This window comes from Vanellus vanellus (genome assembly GCF_965231255.1).
Source record: "Vanellus vanellus genome assembly, chromosome: 1".
In the NCBI taxonomy this organism is placed as follows: Eukaryota; Metazoa; Chordata; class Aves; order Charadriiformes; family Charadriidae; genus Vanellus; species Vanellus vanellus.
In genome coordinates this window covers 138245013-138264060 of record NC_138905.1, presented here as the reverse complement: position 1 = coordinate 138264060, position 19048 = coordinate 138245013, and the positions used below count along the sequence as shown (strand labels likewise).

Here is a 19048-nt window from a genome sequence, read left to right as displayed (position 1 = left end):
CAATAAAACTGCATACTTGGCGTTGATGGAGATATCTTACAGGTGCACAACAGGCATTTTGTAGTTCAAGGCTAAAATGCATCAGCTGGGCAGAGAAACCTGATGAGTATTTGCTGGGGGAATTAAGGGCAGTTCGCGCTCCCATCTAGCTGTAACACAGCTGATGCTGGTCAGCTGCTCTGGGCTAAGGCACTGCCCTTGAGCTCTCCATGACCTGTCAGAGAAAGGAGTTAGGGGCATGAGATGAGAAAATTGCCGTTAGTGAACTAAAAGCCTGCCATGTCTAAAAAATAAAGCAGAAGACAGGCCTTTATCTGTATGTGGTGAAAATGGTGTGTAACCTGATGTTACAAAGAGGCACTTACTATTCTATTGGGGAAAAAAAAAAAAAACAAGAAAAGTCTTTTCCATTCGGTGAAGTGTTAACAGTTAACTTTCAGTGGTGTGATTTACTGTGGCATTACCTAGACTTTTGTATGTGAAAAATGTGTGTTTTAGTGGAATTGCACTGATGCAAAACAAAGCATTAAGCCAGACCCCTGGTGTTCAACTCTGTCACCACTCAGTGTCTGACCTGCCTTCCCAGCCCTTACCCATGTGCTGGAATTGATGCTTGCATGTAGTCCTGCTTATTTAAGTGGAAGTACTTCTGTGCAAAGTGTTATTTTTAGCTTTCAGTAAAACCATAGGAAAGGAAACACTTCTGTGTTACTGGTTCACAGTAGGCGCAGTTGTGTGCTGTCATTTTGGAGATGGTGGTCCTGTTGAGGAGAGCTGTACGCCCACACTGTGCTGTATCAGTACACTGTGTAGTAGGAGACTTTATTTTAGCTGTAAACAACGGACATTTATAAATAATTTCTGCCTGCAGATGGTTTTGAAGCCATTCCCGTAATGCGTACCTCATCCAAGTTTTGTCTTGGCAAAGGGAGATGTTACAAGGTACAAGTAGTGCTTTTGATAGAATTTGTTTCAAGGGTAAAATTTGTAGCCATAATACTGACTACATTTGTGACATAATGTTTAAGACCATTTTCTTTTGAACTGCCCATTATTAAATGTATAGTGCTAAGCTATATGCCCCAACATGACTGGGGGCATGGTCCATACTTACTGAGTAGCTAAGAAAACGCAAACAGTGGGTATCTTAAAATTTTCAAAACCTGCCTCACTGTGGATCTGAGTGAGCCACACCTGCAGCAGCAAGAGGGTCATTTGGTTCTAGCCTTACACATCTTGCCCTTTCTGCTGAGATGTGGAAATAATGAAATCCAGTTACTAACAACGGCAGTTGCCGCTTATGGTATAGAAACATTGTCATTAACTACAAGTAGTCAAAAAATGGATTGTAACCGTGCCCCTTTTACAACTATCCCTTAGCTTTCTTCTGTCTGTTTCAAACTGAGAGCCTCAGAACTCTTAGGGCAAGTCCTTGGTACCCTCACAGTTGCAAACTCAGCATTTTAAAGTAGTTTTCCATGGTAATACATTGTGAGCAAGCATTGCTCTATTGCCTTCCTTCCCAGTAACAATTGAACCCGAGAGCTGGCTTCATAACAAATCCAGTTAAAGCTAGAGATTAAAAGGTGAGAATGTATATGTAAATTTTGTGAAATCCAGTAACCATGAAAAGAATTCCTGTTCCTATTGAAAGAGATGGAGCCCTTATCTTTATTCAGGAGTTACCTAGTCTGAGCTGCTGGCTGCTGGTTCAACACACACGTAGTTGCTAGGTTGTTAGTATTACCTAAAAGCTGGGCATAAAATACGCTGCTGCTTGCGCAGATTGTAGTCTGGGAAAAGGAGGAGATCTAGGAATACTGGCAGAAAGGAGCAGACAGTGTTGGGAGGCAGGGAGAGTGAACTGGGCCTGTTGTCAGTATGCTGAGGACACAAATCTGTAGGAAATGAGGCTTTCTTGTTCCAGGGCTGGTGAAAAAGCTCATCTGGGTTTGGTTTCACTTTATGCCTAGCTCATGCTGATAAACATGCTGCCCGCAACTTCATATTTAACAGTTAGTGAAACTTTATACGAAATCATGAATTATTGTATTACCTTCTTGGTCATCTCATGCAGTTGGTTATTTTCACCTAATACAGTTCATTACCACTTTGGCTGTTCTATTTTTCCATCTGTGTTTGTATCCAATCCTCATTACTTGAAAGGTTTCGTAGAAAGCAGATGTCGTGTAGTGTCATGCGCCACTATATATCAGAATCACATACAGACATGAAGTGCCAAATATGAGAGGCGATCAAGTAAATCATTGCTCTTACTTAAAAAGTGTGGTCGTAGTTTCGCTAAGCAAGGTACTGCTCCAGGCCACGGTTTGTCGATAGGTTAAATTGTCCCTACCCAGATTGTGTAACTGCGCAGGCTTAAAATGTTTGACTGGATAAGATTGTATGCTTTGGCTCAAAATGGCTCTAAAAAGTCAACTTGCAACTACACGGCCTATGTGCCAGCAGGAGGGTCTAGATTACTGGAGGGCAAGGAGTATCAGAGTCCAGAAACAAGAATAAAAGGAAAGCTTTGAAAAGTGAGATTCTTTTATGTTGTTGAAGTTGTCTTTTTTCAGTTTGATTCAGGTGGGAAAAAGATGTCTTAACTTTTTTAAGCAGTTAGTTTTGGTGCAATGTTTAGCATATTCATGATGCTACTCCACAAAGGAGCATGATATTAGAAGTGATCTACACAGACATAGGACAAATGTATGCCGAGTAAGGCTAATGTCTGTATTTGTTTTCACTGGGTTTTCAAGAGATGCTGTAAATTCAGCTGCTTCTTGTGTCCTATGAATTCATAGGAGCAATAAGGTCTTAAGCGTAGATTGCACTCAAAGCTCAAGCAGCCTGTAGCTGCCAAACTTGTAATACATGTCTTAAGGAGATGAGAGCTACAGAAACAATGAATTTCACACAACTTGAAATGTAAAAGCAAAGACATTATTCTGAGAAGTGCTCTATTAATTGGGGTCGATGTTGCTGCCTTATCAACAGTGACAAAACTCTGTCTGGTTCCTGGAGATCCACTGCTGGATCCATTTCATTCCATTCTGTTGAGGGCCTTCTGGATCTCCCTCATAACCCTCTTACTATAGCACTTTTCAGGGAGGTACTCGGCTGCCATTTGTTGTTTATAACTCTTTCTTCCTTTCCAAGCCAAAAGGAAATTTGCGCTGTTTAGTGTTTATTTAAAATATGTTCCTTTCAAGCTGCTGTGCTATATGCATTTGTTACTAAAGCCAGGAACTGCAACTCTTTAAACAAAAAAAAAAGAACAGCTCTTTTTCTGGCGCAAAGAAAAGTTACCAGGTAAAAGGCTGTGGTTACAGAGCAAATATGTTGAATTGCAGTCCTGCAGGAAATCTTCAGGGTTCATTGAGTGCCTTGAAGATAAGGAAAGAAACAAGAGCACTTTGATAATTTCTTGGATTGCTTGAGGGCTGGCTTGCTGCGTTCTGGTATTAGCAGAGCCATAAAGGCAGATGACTTCATATCCCCTTATTTTGTACTCCTGTAATTCAGCCAGGAGGTGACAAAGTCATGGTTTATTGAGGCCATGTCATCACTCGCCAGGATGGGACAAAGTCTCCTTGCCAAATACAGATGGTAAAAAGCATTATTCACGAGCTCTATTATACGAGAGCTTTGCTGATACAGAACTTTCTTATACACACAGAGACAAAGATGCCCTTTATCTGCCATTGGGGTGTCATTTGCGCCGTTTGCTAGCATGTGACATAACAACAGTTACCTCTTCATGAGCACAGCTCTGGAATAAAATCCTGAAGGTGCAAGGTCAGCTTTCAGGTGAACGTCCAGATGAGGGAGCAGCAGGGGTGGGTTGCTGTGCAAGAGGAGGAGAGCCAGGAGCAGAGGAGGGCAGGCGACAAGGAGCACAGGGACAGTGACTTCAGTAAAAAGGGTCACTGTCCCACAGCACCCAAACAAGAAGAGCAGGGCAGGTCCAGTGGCAATAATCAGTCAAAACTCTAGTGAGCACAGGACAAGTCCGTGCCGAGGTGGGGCTGGTCTCAAATGGAGGTCAGGGCACGAGGTGGGGCACAGGACTAGGGCCTGAGACGAAATGTGGCCCTGCTGGTAGGGGTTCCCTGGGGTGGCCACCCCCACCAGCACTGCCCAGGCCCTGCTCACCAGAGCTCTCCCTGCTCTCTCTGCGGAATGTAAAACAGGAGTGATTTTGGTGTACAGGTTTCAAACCACATCTTCACTGGGCATTTTCTCCTGTCTGTTCTTAAGAACTGGCAGGTGTACTTCATGTGACCAGCCCTGTCAGTGGCATTATTTGTTCTACAGTTTTCAATCATTCTGCAGCAACTATTGGTTTTATTACATACCTGAGTAATAGCAACAGGGTGGACACAAGGGACAGGCTAGAGAAGTGGGCCCCTGTGAACCTCATGAGGTTCAAGAAGGCCAAGTGCAGGGTCCTGCACGTGGGTCGGGGCAACACCCAGTATCAATGCAGGCTGGGGGATGAAGGGATTGAGAGCAGCCCTGCAGAGGAGGACTTGGGGGTACTGGTGGATGAAAAGCTGGACATGAGCCAACAATGTGTGCTCACACCCTAGAAAGCAAACCGTATCCTGGGCAGCATCAGAAGTGTGGCCAGCAGGTTGAGGGATGTGATTCTGCCCCTCTACTCTTCTCTGGTGAGACCCCACCTGGAGTACTGCATCCAGCTCTGGGGCCTTCAGACATGGACCTGTTGGAGTGGGTCCAGAGGAGGGCCACAAAAATGATCAGAGGGGTGGAGCACTTCTCCTGTGAGGACAGGCTGAGAGAGTTGGGTTTGTTCGACCTGGAGAAGAGAAGGCTCCGGGGAGACCTTATTGCGGCCTTCCAGTACTGAAAGTGGGCTTATAAGAAAGTTTGGGACCAACTTTTTAGCAGGGCCTGTTGCGATAGGATGAGTGGTAATGGCTTTAAACTGAAAGAGGATAGATTTGTACTGGACATAAGGAAGAAATTTTTCACTATGATGGTGGTGAAACACTGGCACAGGTTGCCCAAAGAGGTGGTAGATGCCCCATCCCTGGAAACATTCCAGGTCTGGTTGGATGGGGCTCTGAGCAACCTGATCTAGCTGAAGAAGTCCCAGCTCATTGCAGGGGGTTGGACCAGATGACCTTTAAAGGTCTCTTCCAACCCAAACCATTCTGTGATTCTATGATTCTAAATTTCTTTAAATGTATCCAACTGTCTGAGAACCACTGTTGTCTCAAGAAAAAAAAAAAATAGTAGCTTCATCCCACAAGGTATCAATTGCAAAACAGAGTAATTATTTCCTCCACTTCTAAATGCAGATTTTTTTTCTTTTTAAATCACAAAATAATGCCATAACTGATCAGAATTCATGTGTGTTAGAATTACCACCATTTAAAGAGGCTGTTTTCCTATCTCTCCAGCACTTACTTGTATGTTACTTTAGCATTGGATGAAAGGAGATCCCAGGAAAAAATTACTTCAAAAATTTCAAAGTCCAGCTTTGTTCAATAAGAATGGGTCCGGTATCATCAGATTTGCCTGTAGCATGGACTGCCTTTTAATAATCCCGCTCCCGTCAGTAGGAGACATTTCCTTTTGAAGATACTGAGATCTTGTTTTCCATTCCTTGGGTCGTGTTGTAAATCTGATCCAAAACAAGATGACTGTGCGAAGTGGCAGTTCCAGTCCGATTGCATCCATCTCCCTTGTGATCGGAAGCATGTGATGACTGCTGGTGTGAACGGGTGTGTTTCAAATGCTCTTTCGTTACGCCTGTCATTGCCTATTCCTCTTGATGTGGGAACCTCTTTAAATACACTTAAATAATTTCAGCCCTTTTCATTTTTATTATTTTGCCCTTTCCTCATGATGAGTTGTAAGAGCACAGAAAAGACACTTATGAGCTTGTTTAGGTTTTTTTTTCCTGTGATCTTGTTGAAACAGTCAAGTTGACGTTCTTCTGAATTGCTACAGAAAAAAAGTGGCTGGCTGCTCTTTCCGAATAGCGTGCTTTGGATTTTGGTTCATGCCTTTATTAACATGTGTATTCTTAAATGTCTCTGCTTGTAGAGTGAAGCTGCCTTACAGTCATGAGGTTGCTTACGTGGGGCCCTTGATGTGGAAGCACAGTGAGACTACTGCCTTTAATAAATAACTCTGACCTCCAAATACTATATAGAGGCTTTTTAAAGCTTAATAATTCAACGCATTCTGGAGCAAATATAAGTTTTATCCTCTTGCAGCGGTATGATCGTCCTTCTTTTAAATGTCACGGGGCAGCTGGCACCGAGCATGGCCCTCTATGGACCCTCCAGCGCCCTGTGATTGCTGTGAGCAAAGCCGTTCCCGTGCTTGCCGAGGCCGAAACTTTCCCGCAGGTCCGTGGTTGAACAAACCCCCCCTCCCTCCTCCGCCCGCGGGATGGCGGCGCCCACGCCGCGCCCCCCTCCACTGGGGCCACCCGCGTCCCCCCACCGGGGGCGGGGCTCCGGGGAAGGGGGCGGGGCTAGGCGCGCCCCGCCCCACCCCGAGGGGGCGGGGCGGGGCCGGTCGCCCAGGGCTTGGCTCACGTGATCCCCCTCGGCCCCCGCCCCCTGCCCGCTCCGCCATGTTGTTTCTTCCTTCCCCAGCGCCCGGCAGCGGCTTCGGGTGGTGGCGCGGCCCGGGCTCGGGACCGGCGGCAGCCTCTTTCCCGCGGGCAGGTATCGGCGGGATCGTCTTCTTCTTCCCTTTCCTTTTCCCTGGCAGGCGCAGGGCGAGCGGGGGCCGCTGGCTCCGGGGAGGGCGGCCCTGCGCCGAGGGCTCTCTCCTCGCCCGCCGTTGAGGGCTGAGGGGGCCGCACTGCCACCCCGGCAGCCGGGGGGGGGGGGGGGGGGGGGGAGCGTTCTGGAGCTGACGGGGAGTTCGTTATTTTCCTTCTTCCGCTTATTGCTCCGTTCCCCTCTCTCTTCCCTCTCCCCCCGCCCCCGCCGCTGTCCGAGCTCTGTCGGCTCCCCGGTGCTGGCTCGGTAACCGCCGGCCTCCGGGGTGCGGGTTGGGGGGGAGCCCCGGCCGCCCTGCGGTGCTCCCGTTGCCGGGTGGGCGGTGGGAGAGGGCCGCGGGGCGCTTCTCGGAGGCGGTGCGGGCAGCGGGGCCGTGTGTGGCGTGACCGGGGATCCCGTGACTCCGGGGCAGGCGGCGGCTCCTTTGGGAAAGGGCTGCTGGCCGGGCGCTTCCCCGCCGGCGGCGCATGGTCGGTCCGCGGCCCCGCGGTGCTTCCTCAGCGCTGGTAAAGATCTCTCTGATCTGCTCGGGCGAAACTCGGGTTTCGTACCTGTCCGCAGCTTTCAGAGCAATAAGGTTAAAAAAAAAAAAGTCTCTGTGTCGCTTTTTCCTGTTGCCGTCTGCTGAAGAAGTTCTCTGTTCCCAAGGGGACCCCGGGCAATGTGCTTTGCGTTTTTAGTTCTTCTTTTTTTTGAACCGGTGACTTGATGCAGCTCTGCTCTGCAACGGCCCGTTGCTTTTTCTAATCGTGGCAGATGGCTGTGCAAACTTAGAGGTGGCGGTGGCGGCTGGAGAACCAAAAGGATTAAGTTAAGGTTGTTGAATCGCTCGCATCTGAGGGGTTACTGAGCAGTTTTCAGTGTAAGTATTCCACGTTAAATGTAACTTGTGCAAAATAATTGATCAAATAGTAGAATAGCGCAAGAAAACTAGTTTTGAAACCCTGTATTAGTGGCCTTTATAGCAAGGCTACATATAACTAGATACACAGAGAGCACCTAATTTTATTAGCTTGGGTAGGGTAGGCAAGTAGGGAACTCCATGGCTGAATTTTGTTTTGGAATTAAAACCCTTGCTTGTCTGCAGATCACTGTCATGCAGTCTGCCACCTTACATGTTGTTTTCCTTCCTTCTTTCCTTCTCGTCCACAATAACTTACAGCTCTATTAAATAAACGTGGTTTTTATTTGTCTTTTCAAGTGTTGTAAAACACTGAAGTTGACAGCATTTGCTTTTTTTAGCGCAACGGTGGTTGTGTGTGGCTAGGTTTTTTGGGGGATTTTTTTGTGACTTTTTAGTAGTTTATAAGGTAACAAGACATAATGGCAGACTGGAGAGAGAGATGTTTCTCAGACATACCCAAAATAAGTACAAACCTTTTTTTTCCCCTAGCACTTTCATTTCTAGAGAAACCTAATCAAAGAATGGTACAGCTACATCTGGTTTTTGGTATCAATGTGGAATTTATAATGAACTGTTATTTTTCTCTGTCGTCTTTCAGGTTGTATGGAGCTCTGTTTGTTGCCTTAATTTTAGTAAATCCTTTTCTGTTAAAAATAGGCAGTGTGTAGTGAAGGACTGCTAGAACTTTTTTTTGTTGTTGTTTTGCTTTTGAATGCTCAAACAAACCATCAGTTTCCTTAAATTGAAAATATGTGAAAAAATTTGCAAAGGGTCAAATGAGGTATTTAGATTCAAGCTGTATTTTATTTTGTGTCAATTTAGTAATAGATCATGAGAAACAGATCTTTCAGCTCCTTAGGATTCGAGTTTTACATAAATGTTTCACCATGAATAAAAAACTTTCCAGGAAAAAAAATACTTGTAAAAATTCCTTAAGTTGTTGTTTTGTTTGTGTTTTTTTTCTTATAATGTTCATTCTCCTTGGTGTTTTGTTTTTGTTTTCAGTCTCTATAGAACAGACAGTATGTTGGCCTGGTACAGTATAACCCACTTAATGTGAAGAATATCAAGGCACAATGTAGCCTGACTAACAGAGGCTGCTATAATTGCTTGATAAGTTATTGAAAGAGTGGAAGCAGTAACAGAGAAGTAGGTTGCAAGGAGAATGTCAATTAACTCATGAATTGTTAGAAATGTTGGATCAAGAGCAGCAGCTCCTGAGGGTGTTTTGAAGTTGGCTGAAAGTAATAGAATATTTAAGTTGGGAGATGCTCAACTGTGAGCTGCTGAGAAATGTCAACTCTGATTAAATCAGAATAAACAATAGTTTGCTCATTCTACTTGAACATAGGGAACAAGATGGAAAGTGAAGGCCAAGTCTTTGCAAGATTAAACTAGCAGAGGCATAAATGTAGATATTTCTCCTGACAAGTTTTGCTGATTGAATTTGTGGCTAGAAGTAAGTTAAAATAAATGAAGTTATTCTGGCAGTAAGTACTGGGATGATTTCATGATCCAGGGGTTATGCTGACTTAAAGATTCTTTCCCTTAGCTGCTGCTTCTTTTGTAGTCCTGAGTCATGCCAGGCAACTGTTTGAACTAGGGTCCTGCACTACGTAGAAGTTACAAATAACCTTATGAAAAAAACCCAAAATATAACTGTATGTCAGTTCAGTTTGGCTTGTGTTCATATTACAAATAATAATGAATAAACTAGTGATATTCTCGTGTTGGATAAAGCGTGTCTAGGCTGCTTACAACTAGAGCCAATTTTCAGATAACCTGTCATCAAATTATTAAAGATCTATCCAACGGAAAAAACAATCTTCACAGTGCAATGGTGAAACCACAGATACGGAAGACTGGCAAGATGAATAGGATCTCACTAGGTCGAGCCATATGATCGAAGGGCTTCCAGAGAACTAGGCAGCTCGCGAGTGGCTGTCAATATGGGGTGTTGGTGATGCACAGCTCTTGGATCAGTACTCCGTGGAGGGGAAGGACAGTTTGGAGGCTGATTAATGTCCGAGCTTGCAATGCACTCAAAGGTACAAAGTGTGTAGCCTCTTGACTTTGTATATTTCCCTTTGAATTGAGAGCAAAATGTTTCACAGTTGAACAGGCTTGTGGCCTCTTACACACTAAAAAAAAACATTTGTGTCCCATTTAATTGGCCAAGGTGTAAACCTGTATCTTCTAAATAGAAGAACAAGGATTGACTAAACTGAAAAAGAGGAGAAAATTTGCTTCTGTCCTTTCTTTTCAGATTTCTGGAAACTTGCAAAATCTGCTGTAGGTGACAGTAATAACTACTCTGTAGTGATTGAGGGCTGAGAGATGTAAGAACTCCACAAACAGTAAGTGTAAGTGTTGAAAACTACTTTACATAGTTCTGGATTCTGTCCCTTCTGCTGCAGCTCTGATAGTTCTTGGGACTTTTTTTTCAGACATTTTACAGAGAAGCAAGTTATGTCATTTTTTTCATGAGCCACTGCAACTAGCAAACCACAGGAAACAACTTTTTTTTTTATGTTAGCCTGGTAAATATTGTCAAATGCTTTGTTAGTGTTAGGAAAAAAAATTACTAATGAGGAAGTAAGTTTATATGTTATTGAAATGCAAATGTTTTTGTCAGACAAAATACTTGAAGCATTGTTGTGCCTTTTTAAACTATTAATGTCTGATACCTGTGGTTTAACAAAATAAGATGGCTTAGCAAAGAAAACTGTGAATAAGCTTCAGAGCTGAAATGGATGTGTTGTATATGTGTAAATCTGAGAATAGACAGGAAGTTATGAAACGTGGTCAGTGTTATTGGTAAGCTAGTTATGGGACTCCTAATTCTGCTTGTCGGTAACTTTGAGAGAGTGTTTTTCCTTAAATCTTTAACAAAGATTCCCCCTTCTTTTATGAAGTCATGGCTGAAAGCATATTAGGCTGTAAATAAAATGTGATTAGTTGGAACAAACCTGAGTCTGCCTTACCTTGGACTTTTTTTTTTTTCCTTCTCCAAGTCAAATGGGTCCTCTTTAGCAACTTTAGTTAATGGACAGCGTACCACATATCTTCAAGTAAAGCTTTGGGTTTTGGTCTTGATTTCGTATAACAGGTGGTTCATCGGTGACCACTGGCTGAAAATAGTAATTGAAATAAATTTTCTTGCCACTTTCCGAGTTAGAAAGTACTGGTGGAGAAACAAGAGTTTGGGAATTCAGTGGTGCTGTTGCAACAGACAGTTTTTGGTGTTTTATTAAAAGGGAGGGTAGAGGTGAGATTTCAGTTGCTATGTGATTATTTTTTGGTTTTGTTTATGGTGTGCTGCTCTGCCTGATATCAGTATGGTAAAAGTGAACTATAAATTCGAAAATTGACTCGCTTTGCTTAATAGTTCAAGTGGGGTTGTAGCTTACTGACACCATAGATAAAATGCAATTACTGTGTTGGCTGACACTATTTTTCCATAGACAAAGAGTTCAGCACCTGTCTTCAGTACATGGGTCCTCCTTAATCTATTAAATGATTTTTATAGTTAAAAAAAAAAAAAAAGACAAATTCCTAAGCTAAGCTTGCATGTTGCTGCTATGGTTTTCTAGACCAAGAATCTTGTTTTTCTTGGAGTGCTGCCTCAGTACCTAAGTGTTAAAAGAGATAATTGCACTCAAAATAAAAAGGCAGCTACAAAGCTGACAGTCATAGAATTAAGAAAATATGTAGATGGATAGATTGGACAAAGCAGTGGTGTTTCTCTAAGCTTTGAGGGGCAGGGAATTTTTGAAGTTGCTTAGCATGTTGTTTTTAGTCTTGACAGCATATGTTTGAACTGCTGATGGAAATGTTTGACTTGCAATTCAGTTCACTGCTTAAAAGGGAGATTCTGGGAAGCAACAATTAAATTATTTTTTGTATTATGGTACGTATGGAGGCAATTCAGAAATGGTTATCAAAATGCATCAGAGTGGGGTCGTTTTTTATTTATTTGCTCTGAATTTCTTTGAATATTGAAATGACAGGGGAACATGAGGGAAAAATCATCTCTTTACAGACTCCTCTGTGTACTAGGTTGAGACTACTTTTATATTAAACTAATTGCGCAGCATAGTAAGAAATAACTGGTGCAAATAGTTACCTGTAATTCTGTGGTGTCTTGCAGTTCCTGATGTTGGTTAAAACAGTCATATGCACATTGGAAATTAAGTTTTTGTTTTGTTTTCAGATGCTGAATGATGATTTAAACTGAACAATTAAGGTAATAAATGTTCAGAAATGTAGCTGATGTTGACTGTTCCTTCCAAAAACATTGTCAAAAAGCTCATCAAACAGCTAAGTTTTAAGTATGTAATAGGAGAAATAATGTTAATTGTCCAAGTCTGAAGGATTTTATTATTATTTTATTTGTTGGAGTGTTAAGGCTTTGTAACTTAGGAAAAAAAATTACAAAAATTGAGTTCTTCAAAAATCTTAACTTATTTAAAGATGTGTAAGTGGAAAAAATACAGCAGCCTACTGTGCTGAAAACATCCTGGTTCTGAAGGTACTCTAAATCACATAGTCAGTAGGGCCACAGATTGAGTCCCTTATGCAGTCAAAAAACTGTAATTGTATAAAGTCTTTGCTGCTTCCAAACAAAAATGCTTTAAACGTGTTTCTTTGCTGCTTTAGATCCAGCTTGTAAGTATGTATTTAAGTGACTGAGCATATATGCCATTTGTTTTGGATTAAAAACTTTACAAAAACATAAACCGCTAGCTAAGCGTGACAGCTTCTACTATGGAAGCTGAATGTCCTGAGAAGTGACAATGCCTGCAACATCACATTGAGATACTTGCTTATTGGTCCTGGTAAGACTGTTTCTGTAGCCTTTGTGTAGAAGGACCAGTTTGGTTCTAGTTGAAAAGACAGTTTTAATGATTTGTGGCTGGTCTATAATTGTCTGCCCAGTAAAAGTATTTTTATGGTCATCAGTCTCCTAGACCTCACTGAAATGGCCCATGTAGTTGAAATTGTGCAAATTAACTTCTCAGCTTCTGGATGCACAAAAGTACTAGACACTGTTAACAGAGTTTCCTTACATGTATTTTGTTTAAAATGTGGCTTCATGATAATAACTGCAGTTCTTCAAACTGTAGAAGCTAAAGAAACAAGTGCATAGTACCAGTCAGAAGAACTATTTACACCAGTTATTTATTCACATTAAGTCTTTTAGGGAACTTGTGATTTCAGTAGGACAGAAAAATAAATTGTAACTTCTCCCCTACATTGAAGTGGAAGAACAGGAGAACATTCAGTACTCTCTGTTCTCATGAATGCATTATTTATTAAGAAGATGCTTCTATCTAATGGCGTGGCTCAGATAATTTATTCGTAAAGCAACAGTAGGAATTGGGGAGATAAATGAAGACACTGGACCGTTTTAAAGATTTCAGCATGAACCTGGAACTTGTATGCAAGTAGTCCAGTGACTCTAATGAGGCTTTTCACATACATAAAAATGTATGTGTTCATATCCTGAGCCATAGCAATTATCCCATAGCTCTCTGAAAGGTAAATGAACAATCCACGTGTAGCTCTTAAGCAGTTTTAACATTGTTGTGATAAACCTGTACAAAATTAAGGATTTATAAACATTGCTTTTAATTAGAATGAATAAAATTACTTGCTCTGAACAAATTTTTAATGGAAGCAGCGACTGTTCCTTATGTTTTGAAATTTCCTTGTGTTGAGGCTTCAGCTGCTCTCAAACTATAAAGCATTTCTTCTGTCTTACTGCAGATTGTGCCTAAGAAATAAACATTCAAAGATGAAGAGTTAGAGATCAAAAAATTCCTGAAATTTCTCGCTTCTAATGTAGGCCTTGATTCTAAGGCAGCACAGTGTCATATGACTCTCATGCCAGCTTGTATCAGGTATTAATTCCATGGCCATACTCTGCGGGTGATGTATATGCCAGTAACGCTAATTACAACCAGCAAGACTGCATTCCTTCCTTCAGAGGAGACGGACGAGGCAACTTCTGACCCGTTTCCATTTTAAATAGACACTATTTTCAAAGACACCTGTTTTGGCTGAATTGCTTTGAGCTCTTTTAGTATCAGGCGGGTGGGTATAGGAACAGCAGTTCTCCTGGTACAGAAACTTAAGTTTGGGCCGTTTAAAAATGAAGCTTTACCCCCAAGCAATTAAAACACTCTTTTACAGTATTAGATGACAGTACTGTAATGAGGGCAAAGCTTGGGCTGGTACAAAATGCTAATGAGCTAACTACTTAAATAAAAAAAAAAAAAAAAGGCAAAGGATTTTTAAGTCTGACAGTAAAAAAGCTTCATTGGTGCACTATCCCTGTGCTGGCAGCCAGACTATTCACTAGCACTTCCAGTCTTTTTGATAGTTTTACCATGGGAAGTTGACACCTACTAACTGAACTGTCAGTGTAGGCTTGGCATCGGTATTTGGTATCTTCAGTACCATTTGAAGTAGCAACAGCGAATTTGCTTTTGTAGTAGTTGTAACTACTCATCTCAGCCATTCTGCGAGGAGTAAACTGTAAAATATTGAACATTTGTGTACCAATACCTCGTCACCTGACTTCTAAAATAAAAATGCAGCATTTGAATTTGTTCTACAGATAACTGTGTTCCCTGTGAGTTGATTTAAAATTTCTTGTCTGGTTGCAATTTTGGGTGAAGTGCAGCAGTTATTCCAGTATAACAGATAGTGTCCTACTTTATTTCTAAAGCTTCCCCTTCACTTTTGCATGTTAAAAGATAATCTTGCTAATGAAATACGGCACCGAAGTGACTAGTTCAAGGCATGTCCTCTATAAAATTCTCTCACCCCACTTTCTTCCATGGATCTTTTTCAGCGAATGTATATGAATCGTTACACTCATTGAATGTGATGCGATACCCCTTCTGCACAAACGTTGAAGGATTTGGAGGTTTTAAGTGACAGACCAGTGATTCATGCAGTGTACTGTTTAGGCTGCCATACAGATTGCAGTCTGTGGAAGAGACACCTCTTAAACACATAGTATTCTTGAGTGGGTTTTCTTACTATGAGTATGTACACTTCACTTACTTAGCATTGTCCTCCTGCTTTTGTACATGAAACTTGATGTTGGTGGACTTCTAACACTTTCTAGATATTTGTGTGTGTAAAATTTTCTGATTGCAACTCTTTCCTTTTTAATGTTTTTTTTAATCTTTACAGGAAACCAGGAGGATCTACTCCCATAACAATGGCAGCAAAATCATCGCTCCTTAAAGTAATACTGCTAGGAGATGGTGGAGTTGGGAAGAGTTCCCTTATGAACAGATACGTCACCAACAAGTTTGATGCACAGTTGTTTCATACAATAGGTGTGGAATTCTTAAATAAAGAGTTGGAAGTTGATGGACACTTTGTTACAATGCAGATATGGGACACGGCAGGTCAGGAACGTTTTAGGAGCTTGCGGACTCCTTTCTATAGAGGTTCTGACTGTTGCCTGCTGACGTTCAGCGTGGATGACTCTCAAAGCTTCCAAAACTTAAACAACTGGAAGAAAGAGTTCATTTATTATGCAGATGTTAAGGAGCCTGAAAGTTTTCCATTTGTGATACTGGGTAACAAAGTTGATATTGATGAAAGGCAAGTGTCTACAGAAGAAGCCCAAGACTGGTGCAGGAATAATGGCAACCATCCCTATTTTGAAACCAGTGCAAAAGATGCCACTAATGTTGCAGCAGCCTTTGAAGAAGCTGTTAGAAGGGTTCTAGCCTCTGAAGATAGATCGGATCACTTCATTCAAACAGATACAGTAAACCTGAATCGGAAACAGAAATCCAGTTCATCTTGTTGTTGACTTTAATTTTTTTTTTTGGCCAAATTACTTTTGACTAGCTTGCTCTATGAAAGTATGGGGAAGGTGTAGTAGACAAAATAACAAATGGGTTTCACTCTAATATTAAAATTGTAATACTCTGCTGCTTTCTTGGGGGAGCAAAAGAAACTTTTCCATTCGTGAGTGACCCATTATTGAATTAGTGATGCTTTCTGTTTAGGAAGGTGTCAAGTAAAAACATTAATATAAGAATGTAATTTGCCAACTTTCATTCAAATGATAAATACGTTGAATATAATTAAAACTTGAAAGTTCTAGAAGCACTACTTTGGAGAAACTGTTCTGGAATTCAGGCACAAAGATACTTTTATATGTGTATATTTTTATGAAATCAGCATTCCATTTCTGTTTCACTAGAAGTCAGTTTCTTAACAATGCTAGATATTAAACTTCAGTCTCACTACATTCCTTTTGCTGTGAGTGGTACTTCATCTCTAAATGTGTTTCTTATAAGTTAATATAGATTACCTTCAGGTGTTCTCTAATTGCCTAATGTTGCTACAATTCGTGTAGGTTTTTAAGTAGGAAATAAATTTCCTACATATTTAATGTCCATTTTCCTTTCACTTACTACTCTAATGCTGTACTAACTTTTCCAGCAGTTTAATGCAAAATACTGATGACTTTTTAAGTTAGTACATGTCTTTGCCTTAAGTCCCATTCTAGTATGTTTCTGATCAATAAGGTAAAAAATCTGAGTAACTGAAGTATAATCATTTTTAGTGATGAAAAAGATAAGCTTTATTCAGTCAGCTTTAATAGCACTTGAAGGGATCCACATTATGACAAATTTGTAAGAGAACTTTTAGTATACAGCCTTAAAGTTCCAAACTTCTTGTTCCTGTTAACCTGAGCTATGAATGTGTTTATCAGTAATCTCTGCACTGTGAAACTAAGGAATGGCAATACGTAGAGAACTCAGGAAGCTCTTGACTTACAGTGGATTGTGACAGCTTTCAGCCCTAATACAAATAAATACCTACAGCTAGCGTTTGAGCTGAATTTGATCCTTATTTAATTTGCTGGTTTAGGATATGGACTTATACATTTAAGACCATGTCTTTAATATTACCGTACTCACTACATGGTGATGAGCAGAAGCAAATTCTGTATTTATAGGATAGTCTTTCTGCAGCAATGCAGATGAAACCACAGCAGGTGTATTTGATGCTCTCCATTGCAGTTAAATGGTAAAATGCTTGTTTGAGAAGTTGTTGGATGTTGGCTCTCGGAGTACCCACTGTCCTTGTAACAGCAAACTTGATAGCACACTATTGCTTAAATGTGTAATCTGACTGCTAACAGGCATGCACGTACACACATTGTGGACTTCAAAAGGAAGTCCGAGCTGTATAGGACAGGCCATGTTATCTACTAAATATACAGACTCTGCTTTCTGTACAGGTTGGTGGTTTTGGTTTGTTTTTTTTTTTTTGTTGTTCCAATAGAAAAGCCTTTCTTCAGAGTACAGTAACAGCAGGAGTTTTCTCTTATCTCTTCACTCTGTACCAGGTGTAATTATTTGGAAGTAAAGCTTGCAAAACAAACCCTTCTTGTCGCTCTTTATACACTTTTCTGCATGTATCATATTCTTGCTTGAATCTGTCCAGGACAATTTTACTCCACAGATCTGCTGCTCCTGCCTGAAATTGACATCTTTTTGCCTATTATACATTCCTAAGTCTAATTCATTCTTAGTTCTCCATATACAGCAACAGAACTGTTTTAACCTTCAGTCACCTAATAGCTAAATATTGAGCTCCTACTTCTGTTATGTTTAATTTCTAGTCAATGAATGAAAAGATCTGTGAATTCCTCTTAATCTTAAGTTGAGAGAGCAAAAAGCTTTAAAAGTGAAGACTGCTTGTGTTGGGGGCTGCCAATCTAGTGATGTGAAATTGCTGTAAAACTACTACCTTACTACTTGAAGCTTCCTTTAATGTTTATTTTAGCAGAGGTTAAAACAAAACAGGAGATGAAGTTACTGTGACTAGAGTACTATACATACAATGCAAATAAGATTGCTAAAAGGAAACAATTAAGAATGAGAACCATTGTGGTCTTCCTTGTGCCTAAGCATCCATCTGTTTTTTCCCCTCTGTCCCCTTTCCATGTAACATCACAGTTACCATGCCTCCATCTGAGAAGTAGGTTTAATAAAGTTAAATAAAACTTAGTACAATAGAGTATTACTTGTGCCCTGGGAGCTGCTGTACCGCAACTGTACACTAATCACAGAAGGGGGGAGGGGGGGTGTTTACATGCTGTAGTAAATAAGGCAGTATAGGAATTATTTTGAGGTCAGGATTTCGTCTCAGAAGAAGACTATCAAGTCCATGAAAAAAGCAAAAGTTCTATGACAAGCAGATGTAGATGATAGGTACAAAAAAATACTATAATGCTTAACAGCAATTCAACATTCCTGTACTTTGTGAAAGCTTAGTATCTGTCATTCAATACGGAGGTAAGGTAGGCATTTGTGGCTTCTGTTTCAATTCACCAACTTATTTCAAGTACTAATTATACCTTTAACTATTAGGGGGTCCTGTTAGCAATATTCAGAGTTCTGTAGAGTAACAGAGCATACTATGTAATATGTGTGCAAAGTTCCACATGTGCTTTAAAATGAGGAGAAAAAAAGTACTGTCATGGCAAATCAGTGGGAATGATGAAAGCTATGCCTATTGGAAGAGGCAGCAAATTGGGAAGGGGCAGAAGAAAGTAGCTAGGACACAGCTAACAGCTCATGTTACAGCAGAGCGTACAGATGCTTAGCATAATACTGCTGCTGGAGCCAGGCTGCTTGCTTTAACAGTTGCTCTGTACCTCGAACAGATCTTGAAGTCATATGACAGGTTACCTAAACAGTAACTTTGCAGAAAGTTTGAGTCTAAGTTGCATTTCCAGCCTAGGTTTATTAAGGCTGGTTCACGTTCTTAGCTTGTGCTAATGTTCTCATTTCCTTATGCTTGATCTTTGTACTCTCTGGGGTAATTCCAGTCCCTTCAACTCATAAACATTTTTGTTGCCTTTATTGCATGGTACAGGTTATCTGCTGCTTTCTCATTCTGCAACAGATTTCATTTGAATTCTTATTCCTAAGCCTCTGAGATGGGGCATGAACATTATACTTGCAAAGGAGGTCTCTCTTCAGCCTTGTCTGTTGAGGAACTGTTCATTCATTGTGTGATGCATGCTAGACCTGCATCTTTCAGACCTGGAGCAGATTTGTGATTACAGTTGATCACAAGACAGCTTTCACCTGTCACTTCCAGGTAGCAGTCTTTCAGCCTATTGTAAAAAGTCACAAACCAAAGCTTAAACACGTGTTCCTCCGTACACAGGGAAATCACAACTACCTAGCCAAGGTTCTTCAGAATTCTGTCACAAGACACCATTTCTCACCGCAAACTCTATAATTATTCACATGATGAGTTAGGACATAAGTCTTCCTTTCCTGTGGCCAGTAACAGTCTGTTTTCATAAAGCCTA

At 41.1% G+C, this 19048-nt stretch overlaps 1 protein-coding gene across 5 annotated transcripts; it reads left to right on the top strand.

The window, feature by feature from the left end:
• Positions 1 to 6619: 6619 nt before the first annotated feature.
• Positions 6620 to 15961, top strand: RAB9A (RAB9A, member RAS oncogene family). 5 transcript variants are annotated; one of them, XM_082493637.1, is made up of 4 exons: positions 6620 to 6713; positions 7530 to 7635; positions 9944 to 10040; positions 14884 to 15961. In XM_082493637.1, the coding sequence occupies exon 4, from the start codon at positions 14912 to 14914 to the stop codon at positions 15515 to 15517; it is 606 nt and encodes a 201-aa protein (XP_082349763.1). In that variant the 5' UTR covers positions 6620 to 6713; positions 7530 to 7635; positions 9944 to 10040; positions 14884 to 14911; the 3' UTR covers positions 15518 to 15961. The 5 variants fall into 5 exon arrangements, with proteins under 5 accessions (XP_082349763.1, XP_082349764.1, XP_082349765.1 ...); XM_082493638.1 differs by lacking the exons at positions 7530 to 7635; positions 9944 to 10040 and adding an exon at positions 11891 to 11923; XM_082493639.1 differs by lacking the exon at positions 9944 to 10040.
• Positions 15962 to 19048: the final 3087 nt, after the last annotated feature.

Excerpts from the sequence above, each read along its gene's own strand:
- RAB9A (XM_082493636.1), top strand. The coding sequence starts at position 14,912 with ATGGCAGCAAAATCATCGCTCCTTAAAGTAATACTGCTAGGAGATGGT.